The sequence below is a fragment of the Sceloporus occidentalis genome, unplaced genomic scaffold (assembly GCF_023333645.1).
Source record: "Sceloporus occidentalis isolate IW3139 unplaced genomic scaffold, rSceOcc1.0.p SCAF_1, whole genome shotgun sequence".
In the NCBI taxonomy this organism is placed as follows: Eukaryota; Metazoa; Chordata; class Lepidosauria; order Squamata; family Phrynosomatidae; genus Sceloporus; species Sceloporus occidentalis.
This window is the reverse complement of record NW_028316981.1, coordinates 209,690,098-209,701,432: the sequence shown is the minus strand read 5'-3', so window position 1 is coordinate 209,701,432 and position 11,335 is coordinate 209,690,098. Positions and strand designations below refer to the sequence as shown.

The following is an 11,335-nucleotide window of genomic DNA, read 5'->3' as shown; positions in this document are numbered from 1 at the left end:
CAAATCTGACATTAACATATTTATGTATGACAAAGCATATAGCTGTACCCACATTCTTCCGAAATGCTAACATTCTTCTTAATACATCTCCAGATGGGTAAAAAGTCTCTGGCAGTCCCTAGTTTTGTTACTGTACAAATCAGTTTTATTTTGGCCATACAGTATGTAGTTTTCCTCACTGTGAAATATTTCCTGGGAGCTCCTGGCATTATGAACGACTTCTCACTTCCACTTCCCAGATCAGTTTAAATTAATCCTGTGTTTTCTGAAATGAAATGTATCTGTAACTGGCCTACATGTCTGTGCTGGCTCAGAAGCAGCAAAGATGGCTGCTGCTAAGTAAACATAGCCACCATTTCCAGGTTCCACATTTTTGCTCTTCATAATACATGCAGTCTCACCTCCAATAATGGTGCTTCTCTCAATTTCTAACAGGTTTAACTACAGGAATTCTGTCACTACAAAAGAGGCAAGCTGGAGAGGTTTCAATGCATGTCACTGGTAATTGTGACTTGGCAACTATAACTGATGACGTCACTCCTCTTTTCCCAGAGTGGGCTTTTCAACACCTGGGCAAGGAGCCCTCTATTTACACCATCTCCTTAATTTCAAATCATCTTGGTTCTAAAAATGAGGATGCAGTTCACAGAAAAGAACCACAACAGTTTTGTGATGCAGGCCCTCCACAAGCAAAGAAAGAACAAGGAGTTTTGTGATGTGGCTCTCAGTGTGGACCAGAATGTCTTTTATGCTCACCTCAATGTCTTAGCAGCTGTGTCCTCCCATATAAGGAATCTGATATCCAGCAATGATATGAAAGCAGATGACGAACTCTTCATTATCATTGACTCCAAGTTCCTGAGCTCAGATTTGGTGGAGGAGTTACTCAACTACTTTTATACAGGGAAGATTGTGATTTCAGAGAAGAATGTGGAAGACCTGCTGAAGGGAGCCAAGTACTTCAGCTCCCAGACTCTGAAAAGTCACTGCTCTGACTTCCTCCAGAGGTCTCTCAAGAAGGAAAACTGCCTCCACTACCTACTCTTGGCCACTAAGTATGACCTGAAAGAGGTAGGAAATTCTGCCTATGATGGTATCCGAGACAATTTCAATTATTGGGCAGGTCCTAAGGGCATAGGAGAGTTTATGAATTGCCCTGCTTCCATCTTTAGCAAACTTCTTAAGGATGAAAATCTTCATGTGAAAAACGAGGACCAGACTTTTCTGGCTCTCCTTCAGTGGGTGAAATACAAAAAGTCTGAAAGAGAGAAGTTGTTTAAAAAATACTTTGGTTACATACATTTATCTGCTGTCTCCACCAAGACACTGCTTGCTGCCTGCCGTGAAGTGTTGCTCTTTGCTGACCATACTGGCCCATTGGCCCGGATAGAAACCATCTTGAGTGAGCGGAAGCAGGGCAATCCTCAAAGTCTGATGTTGCACCAGAGAAAAGGAGCACTAATGGATTCTGTGGTGATTCTAGGAGGACAAAAAGAACAGGGGAAGTTCAATAGTGGAGTTTTTGCATACATTCTTGGAGAGAACATTTGGGTGAAGTTGACAGAGATGCCTTACAAGGCTGCAGCTCTCAGTGCCACTTCACTGGGGAAATACATTTATGTCTCAGGAGGAACAACAGAGCAAATCTCTGGCCTGAAGACAGCCTGGAAATATGACATGGACACTAACTCCTGGCTTAAGCTCCCAGATCTGCCTATAGGTTTGGTCTTCCACACCATGGTGACTTGTGGAGGGGCCGTGTACTCAGTCGGAGGAAGCACAGCTCCAAGGAAATACATTTCAAGTATCTATAAGTATGATGAGAGCAAAGAAAAGTGGGTTCTCGCTGGGAAGATGAGTATACCTATGGATGCAACTGCACTAATCACCAAGGGAGACAAAACTATTTATATTGTGACAGGGAGGTGCTTGGTGAATGGGCGCTTCTCTCGAGTGGGTGTGTTAGATTGCTTTGATACTGAAACTCGGAATGTGGTGCAATACATCACATTTCCCATTCAATTCAACCACAAACCCTTGTTGTCTTTTCCACAGGAGAACCTCTTGAGTATTCAGAGCCACAAAGAGAGTGTGGAAATAAACTTACAGAAGATTAAAATGAACAAATCCACAAAACTTGTGCCTCTCTTACCAAATAACTATAGCTTGGATTTGTCGCATGCTGTGTGCTCAGTTGGGAATAACAAAGTCTTTGTGTGTGGTGGTCTCATTTGTCCAGGCGACAAACGTCCTGAGGAATATTCCATCAATCGGCAAGCATATATGTTAGATCAAAGCATAGGGGAATGGAGGATTTTGGCTCCACCTCCTGAAGCTCTGGATTGCCCTGCTTGTTGTACAGCTAAGTTGCCATGCAAGGTGCTCCAGAAAACAGTAGTCAATTAATTTGGGAAGACAAAAACAAACAGAATTTCTAGCAATAAAGAATGACTGGATCACAGATCACAGGTAAAAACAAAGTTGTTTCCCTTTGTCTCTTTATCAAGAACTTGATGTAATAGTGGAACCAGAGTTGGATGGCCTAAGTCATTACCCTGGGAATAGCTAGGTACAGGGACACAAAATAAAAAAATAAAATAAATGAGCATCCCAATCAAATAATATATACTTATAATTAAATGTTCAATTATGTCGTGGTTTCCTTTCAGTATAGAACCCTGAAGTATAATTTCCAAATTGTAGCACGAGGCAAGCAACATACACAAACACACCATGGCCCATCTGTTCAAGTAGCTCCTGCTACACCAAACTAGTGCCACTGCTTTCATTATCAAAAGAATGGTGACATAAAAAAATTGGCAGCCTCAACCATTTTCCTGCCTCTTTCCTAATTCCCCCCTGAAAAGAAAAAGGAAGACATCCTGGTGTACTGGAGGAGACAATGAAGTGTGTAAACGTGCTCTGGCACCTTTCTGCACCATACAATAGATGCCATAACTTCTAGCAAAATTTGATGGCAACTATGGTGGCACCAGAATTCTGGTGGCCCCAATGGGTTGGAGGGATCCAGTATAGACCTGTCCTTTGAAGGTTGCCCAGACTGCTTATTCTCCAGTAAATCTGGCAGAATGTCACTACTGTTGTTTTGTATTAAGCCATGTGGATGGCACATTGTACATCAGGCCATTGCAGAGCTCTGGTCTGCAGCCACAACAAATTATAATTCCCAGAATTCCATAGCACTGAGCCAGTACAGTTAAAGAGGTGGCAAACCAGGTTATTTCTGCAGTGCGGATGCAGACCGGGTTCCTTTCTCTTTCTACTCTCTATCCTGAAGGTCTTGAAAGTGCCTAAGATTTTAAAGATGAACATATATCAAATTCACTCAGGTAGTGCTAGATGCTCTGCTCTTGTAATTCCACAACCAACATGCTCACCAAATCCCAAGAGTGCTTTTCTTAGTTAAGGGCTAAGCCGTGATTTGGAGTCCATCTTTGTTACCAGAAGAACAGAGTTTTTAAAACTGCCATAAATATGCCATGACAACTCTCTTTCTCTAGAAACTTCTGTTGTACACGAGGAATGGGGTAATGAGTGCTCTTGCAAGTGTTAGATTGCAATTCCTAGCATCCCTCATCACTGTCTATGCTGATTCACAGTCATAATCCAACAACTTCCAAAGAGACATACATAAAGTGATTAGTTTTAAAGGCTCTCCACAACTCCCCACTTCTTTTTACACTGGCTAGCCTTCAGAAACATAGCTATCTTATTACAAATTCCCAACCTGCAATACGTATTGTCTATAGAAGTAATGGAAACAAAACGGCTACATCTGTACTGCAGACCTGAACTAGTTTGTCATTTTCCCATGATCAGGACTTGGGAAGGAAGTTGCTGTCAGTGCCAATAGCCATTTCCCTTCCCAAGACAAACAGAGATTTACGGGAGGATGTATGCACAATTTTTATTAGGACAGTGGTGGCGAGGGAGAGTAAAAATAAAACTTGTATCTACCATGCACTCAAGTCCTAGTTTTTTGGGGGGACAGGCTATAGCTGATTTACTTTGTTATGTCAATACAGATACTGTCAGAAATCAGACATCTGGCATAACATTTAGTTTGGCACTATACTGTTATTGAAAGGAAAAGGTGCATAGAAGGTTTTTTTTTAAAGAGTATTATTTTCAGTTACAAACCAAAATCTGCCTCAGAGGCTGCCATTTGAGTTAGGTACAGTGCACCCTTGCTATCCTATTCTGCTCAATGGGCACATGCTCCTGCTCACGCTGGTATGTGTGCACACACCGATTCAGAAAGCCAGGGCTTGCCATCCGCGGAAGCTCAAACCACAGATGGCACTGTACAAGCGTACTTCCTTTAACAAAGCTTCTGAGAGGGAAGCTCCTTTTTACAAAGGCGTTTGTGTCGGCCTAGTCCCCCCTTTCCACCTCAGGGGCTGCACAAACAGTCCCAAAGGGGTGGCCTCCAGCCGCCCTTTCTTCAGCCAGATTGGGGCCATGGCAACCGAATGGCACGGCCCCAATCCAGCCTTTCCAGGGTGCGAAAAGGAGCTGCAAAAAGCAGCTCCTTTTTGCGCCCTGGAAAGGGTGCCATAGCTGCGGCGGCATGGCTATATGGTGCTCCTTTGGCGCTGCATCATCTGGACACAGCACTAGAAGCGCACCATGATGCTGTGCAACGTGCGGTGTGGTATCACGGCACCCTGGGGGTGAAGCAGGGGTGTGTGTCATGTAGATGCGATGCCCCAATTCCGCCCGCAGGCTGGCCTTACTGGCCAGTCTGAAGAGCCCCTCAGCCTTTGTCTAGCTGGAAGTTACTTAGTAGCATTGACACTAGGAAGATAGTGAAGGAGGGCTGAAGAAACACAGGCTTTCTTTCAGTTATCATGTCTGCAGTAAGCAATGCAAGAAATAAAGCCTGAGCTGGGAAAGAGTGGGATTCTACTCTAACATTTTTTTCTATTGTATGTGAGGGATAAGGCAATGTGTGTGATCTTGCAAGTGTTGTTAGACTGCAGTTCTTAGATACTTCCTACTGTAGCTGTGTCTGCCTGCCTACAGCAGTAAAAAGCAGCTCTTTTGCTGCTCAAAATTTGCTGAGTATTTGTAAACAGCAAAAGCGAGAGAAAAGTAGAAAGCAGATTAGCTTTCCTCTCCAACACCTCATACATTAAAACAAACATAGATCTATAAGTTTGATCACCAAAATGGAAATCCTTAAAAAAAAGTGGAGGCTGGTGCAAGCAGGAAAAAAACATGTATGTATTTTGGAGGAAGTTTTCAATGGTCTTTAGAAGGTTCAAAATGTTTTTATTTATTTATGCAAGGCTTGCCTGTTTCATTTCCCATGTGCATGCTGATAGTATTGAATAAGATGTGCTGAAACTGCTCTTCTTTTTAAAAAATTTTTGTGGTATAGTAACCTATATCTATTCTTTCCATGTTATTTCTGCCTCTGGTACCAAATTTTCTGTTCAAGTAGTAAGGTCCAGCAACACATATATTTCATTAACTGAAGTATACCTGTACAAAAAGACTATTTCTTTTTCCTCCAGTATTTTTTCTACTTGAAATCCCCCTTTAGTTGTGGAAAATAATTAACTGAAAAATCCATGTCTAGTTTCTTGTATATTTGCACTCAGTTGGCCTCTACATGGCTGCAGGCTCTTAGTTTTCTGCTTCTGGGAAATGTCATTTATTTTATATAAGCATATTTCAACATGGCTGCAGTGCTTAAGGGTTAACTTGACCTTGATTTTCCTCTTGATTGGTTTATTTCAAGCTAGGGATATTTCAGCTGTCTGCCCTGTTCTTAATCTTTCCTCTCTCATAATGCTTTCACATGGGTTAGCTTTTTCTTATATATAGACAGCAAGGCACGTTACAAACGGCCATAAGGGACGTCCTAGTTTTAAAAAGGGGTGTCACTTCTTGACGCCCCCAAGCCTAATACGTCCTGAGGATGTACAAGATGGCGGCGCCCCATCTACATGGGGGCCGCCATCACTACGTCACGACCGCACCGCCTCCAAACAAGCTCCTTCTGGGTTTCGGAGCTCCTTCTGGGTTTGTGTCGCCCCTTTCTCCTCCTCCCCGCCGGGTGTCCTTGGGGCTTGAAGCCCCAAGGACACCCCTTTCCAGACTGCAGGGAAGGGGCCTTTTCCCACTTCCCCGCGGCCCGGAAAGCGGCGGATCGGGGCCTCAGCGGCTGCCGCTCTGACCACTGAGGCCCCGATACACCGGGGAAAGCGGCGGGTACAGGCCACCGCTTTTCGGTGGTCTGTAACCCGCCAATGTCATTCTGACTGTCCCCATAGCAGTATTGCTAGAAGTTTAAAAATGCAGAGAGGTTTTGTTTTCTTTTGAAACAAGAGATTTAAAAATGAATTTTTTTCTTCCATATGAACAAAGTGGTTTGAGCAGTTTTCTCATACAAAGCCAGTTAAGTTTTTACCTCCCCTTCAAGGCCAAACTACCTACCCCAAATTAGTTTGCATTACAACAGAGATAAATCACAATAATATAGTGTTGATGGGAAAATCTATTCCCCCTTCCCAACAATTACAGGAGGCTTACTGCTTAGGAACAATTAAGGAGCAAGTCATCAGTATTAATTCTTGAGCTGAACAGGAAAATTAGATACAGAAGCTGCAAGGAGAAAACACATACAGTACTTACATAAAGGCACAGAAGGTCTGCTCTTTCTGCTACAATCTCAATTTTTTGTTTGTTTGTGAATGCCAGAAATCTGATGTGGAAAAAAAGGAGACAGGATTACACATAAAATGTTGGCATGTAATAGGATTGGCGTTGTCTAGATCATTCACACACACACAAAATGAACAAAAGGTTAAATCCAGGATAATTGGCTAATGGAGAAAGTACACATATGTGTGTCAGGCTGATGTTAAAGATATAGGAGCAAGGGCAAAAACCTTTACACTAACTTTATACAATATCATTACATGAAAAGAAACAACTCGTGCATGGCTCAGGTTATATATAAAGGTAATCTATGGGAATAGCATAAGGGGTTTTTTATTCCCAGCACAGCCTAGACATGAGTGCTAAAAAGTTCATGTGATATATTAATAGGTACTATAACAATGTAAGAACATCTCATGTTTTCATTCAGTTTATAATAAATGCTTTTTTTAAGGTGGCAAATGAAAACCCACCTAACAGCTTGCTCAAAAGGCCTGATACGTAAGCCAGGTAAAGGCAATTACCTTTGCAGCTTACCCTGACCACCTTACTTGCATTTTGCCAACAGGTGAACATATTCATTTATTACAGTTCCTCTTATTATCAGTGTTAATGCTGTTCCCTTCATACATTTTAACTGAGCTTTTGTCTTGTGTTTCTCTACAGGACTTTTTTTTGATACTTTTTAGTGTTTTTCTCACATTTTACAAAGTTGCTCTGCATGTTTCTTTGAAGAGGGAAGCAACTTGTAAATTAATAAAGGAAATAATACATAATATATATTTTCAGATGCAGGAAAATGTTTTCAGCTAATGTTTCAGGAAAGGAGCTAAATATGAATTCCATGTAATTCAGAGACAGCCAGGTAGGCATGTTTAGGAACCAGAAGCGGAACACTTCTGAACAAAGTTTTGACCTGATAGGTTTTATATTGTAACGGGGGGAAAGAGATGTGGAGGAAGAAGGATTTTTAAGCTGGCAATTAGTAGAAAATTTGTCCCTATTACTCACTGAGATTTCTCAAAAATGCTAGTGGTTGGCTAGCATGATGCCTGCAGCATAAGACGGCTTTTGGAAATCATTCAACTTAAGTTCTTTCTGTGGATTGCATAATAATTTCCAGAGAAATATAGCAGAAAGCAGAACCAACACTCCTCTAGAATAGAGTAGAAGTGAGAAACAGGAAACTGGCTGTAGCTAAGTTCTTCCAGGCTCTTACATGAATTTAATAAGGTATCACTGGGTTGGAAATGTAGGACTGGCATCTTTTTCTGGCCTGGTTTTTGTACTTTTAGCAGCAGGTTTTATAGTGCTCACTGTCAGGCCAGAATAAGCTTCATTTCCTGAATACAAATCTGGTAACTGTAAAAGCATTGCAACAATACCATGGTGATTTATCTCAAGAGAAACAGTTTAACTTGAAAGAGAGAAAACTGAGGGAATGGGAAAAGGTGAGGACTATGAACCCATGAGCAAGTCTCATTGAATGAAGTTAAAACCTTTGCCCAAGTTCCACTATAGTCAACTAAGTCTTAGGTTTAGTCAAGTAGATATTTTACAAGGAATAAGCTCCAGTAAATTCAGCGGGTGTTACTTCTGAGTAGCACTAAGTGCCCAATTAGTGTGTTTAGTGCTACAACCTAAATGGAACACATATGCAACGCAATCCTGTGTAAACTGCTCAGGATTAAAGTTTTATATGTCCAAGTTGCTATACCCAAAGCACATGAGCAAGTAACTGTGGTAAAGCAACCATCCAATAAAAGTAACATATAACATATTTATTAACTCAATTACTTTATACTGCACTGTTAATAGTACCCTATACTGCTCATTAACAGCCACTCCGAAATCTTGTTAAGGTTATCATCTTAAATAAAACAACCACCACCAACTATATATTCAGTGTGCAAGAACCATGTTACAGGTTGAGTATCCCTTATCTGGAATTCCAAAATTCAAATACTCCAAAATCCCAAACTTTTTGAGCTAAAATACATGTAGCCCAGTATGTACCTGCATTGTATTTGTAAGGCTGGAGAGATGCAGTTAGAGAGAGACACAGGGTCTGTGAAATGTTGGGAATCCATGCCTCCCACCATTTCACAGACCCTCAGTCTCTTCAGCCTCATTTCCAAGGGTTGGAAAATTTTAAACCTTTCAAATATTTTGGCATGTATCCCCCAAATCCCCATCACTTGTCATGCTATCTGGAGCTTCAGAAAGTTGAAGTCCCTTACACTGTATATGAAAGGTTTAAAAGTCTCATGCCCCTGCTCTACTCTACCACTTTAAGTCCGTATTTCATTACACTGTATGTACAGATCTAACCTAGACAGAGAGAACTTGTTTCAATATTGTTGTTGTTGTTGTGTCTTTTCAAGCCATTTCTGACTTATGGCAACCCCAAGGCAAATCTATCCCAAGATTTTCTTGGCAAGCTTTATTCAGAGGAGCTTTCTCTTTGCCTTCCTTAACTTGCCTAAAGTCACCCAGTGGCTTGCCAGGGCTATGCAGAGATTCGAACCCTGGTCTCCTGACTAGTCCAATGCTCAAACCAGTACATCATGTTGGCTCTCTCGTTTTGGTACACAGAGACATATTTTTTTTTTTTAAAAAAAATTCTGTTGTATTGACAGTTAATGCTCCTCTTAGTCTAGAAAATAGAAGAAGGTATCTTTCCAGGCCAGTTTCTGTTGATATAAGATTAGTGCTCTGAAAACAGCACATTTGAGTAGATTAGATTATCCCCACACACTGCACTGTCACAATAAGCAAATAAGGTGCTTTCTGAACCACAGTGTCAGAGGAAGTCTAGCATATGATGCAAACAGTTGGTCTTGTCCAACCACTATAAAGACAAACAGACAAATATGAAATTGATAAATGACTGCAGAGAAACTGTTAAACAACAACAACAAAAGGTACTTATCAAAATTAGCTGGCTTTGCCCGGATTTAAAAAAACAACAACATAATTCCTATCCTCATCCCAGTGTTTCTGCTCTCCCTGTTCTCTTCCCCTAGTAACTGTTTTCCGTTTGTGCTAGTTTTTCTAACTATCCCACCAGTACTCACAGGTGAGGTGGAAAAAATTCCTAATAGATATTTTTCTGGAGATTTTCCTGATGTTATATTTCTCCATGTAAAAATGTCCTTGCCATATACAGGTTGTCTTTCTCTTATCTGAAATGCTTGGGACCAGAGGTGTTTCAATTTCGGGTTTTTTTTTGGGGGGGGGGGATTTTGGAATACTTGCATTTGCATATATGGCCAGCCTTCCAAATCCACAGATTCTTTATTCACGGATTCAAAAACCCACTGCTTGAAAATATTCCAAAAATATATAAACTCCAAAAGCAAACCTCGATTTTGCCATTTTGTACAAGGATCACCATTTTACTATGGCACTCTATATAATGGGACTTGAACATCCACAGATTTTGATATCCACAGCGGGTCCTGGAACTAAACCTCAGCAGATACCAAGGGCCCACTGTTTATGCCTAATGAGATATCTTGCAGAGGGTCTCAAGTCTAAACACAAAATCCACTTATGTTTCAAATATACCTTATACACATAACTTGAAGGTAATTTTATATACAATATTTTTAAATAATGTTGTGCATGAAACAAAGTTTGTGGACACTGGACCATCAGAAAGCAAACGTGTTACTATCTCAGCCACCCATGAAAAACATTTTGAGTTTTGGAATATTCTGGTTTTCAGAATTCCAGATAAAGGAGGCTTACTGTATATAATAATCATGTATTAGTCTAGAAAGTTTATTCAAAAAATTGACCCAAAAACCTGACTTGACTTATTCAAGGGTTAATGTAAGTACTGTATGGTACTAACTCATATTTTAAAAAGGAAGTTATTACCTGGTGAAAGGCATGAGTGTAATCTGTTCTGGAAGCACGGACACACAACCGCTACCCTCTCATCCATCTAGCCTTTAATATGAGTGCAAACAGTTATGCCTGCTGGAATTCTCTAACTTTTTTTTGGCATTGCTTCATCCTTTATATCATTTGTTATATGCCCCTAAGTTTTATCCTTGACTTATCCTCAGATCATATCAAAATCCATAATTTTGGCCCCCAAACCTGCCCTCGATGTATACATGAGATTGACTTAGGCGCTTTACAGACCACCCAAAAGGGCGGTCTGCTGGTGCCCATGTTTGCTGCGCGGAGGAGCCGCAGCGGACAAACCGCGCGGCTCCTCTGTGCAGCAAAAAGAAGCCACAAAAAGCAGCTTCTTCTTGTGGCGTCACAAGGGTGCCGAGATGTGCGGATGCTAAGCGTCCGCCACGTCAAAATGGCAGCACCCATGTAGAATGGATGCCACCATTTTGTACGTGCTCGGCACGGAAAGGACACCCCTTCCTAACCCTAGTACGTGCTGAGCCCGTACTTTTGGTGCGTGCAGAACGTGCCTTAGTTGAGTATATACAGTAACCTGTATAGATCCACACTTAATCCACAGCTGTCTGGGCTATTGTACTGTAAGCAGTCACGTCAGTTGGGCTAAATATGGAATATACATTCTTCTAAGGAGACAAGGATTGACAAAACCTAATGGTCAGAGGAACAAACAAATGAATGCCTTGCTAAGTTTTGTTTCTATTTTGCAAAATCT

At 41.2% G+C, this 11,335-nt stretch overlaps 1 protein-coding gene across 1 annotated transcript; it reads left to right on the top strand.

Annotated features, from left to right (window-relative positions):
- Positions 1-612: 612 nt before the first annotated feature.
- CCIN (calicin) lies at positions 613-2,463 on the top strand. The gene has a single exon (XM_089488724.1). It carries the CDS (start codon positions 631-633, stop codon positions 2,404-2,406), a length of 1,776 nt encoding a protein of 591 aa, XP_089344850.1. The 5' UTR covers positions 613-630; the 3' UTR covers positions 2,407-2,463.
- Positions 2,464-11,335: the final 8,872 nt, after the last annotated feature.

Bases quoted from the DNA above. Each gene is read 5' to 3' on its own strand.
- CCIN (XM_089488724.1), top strand. From the start codon at position 631: ATGAGGATGCAGTTCACAGAAAAGAACCACAACAGTTTTGTGATGCAG.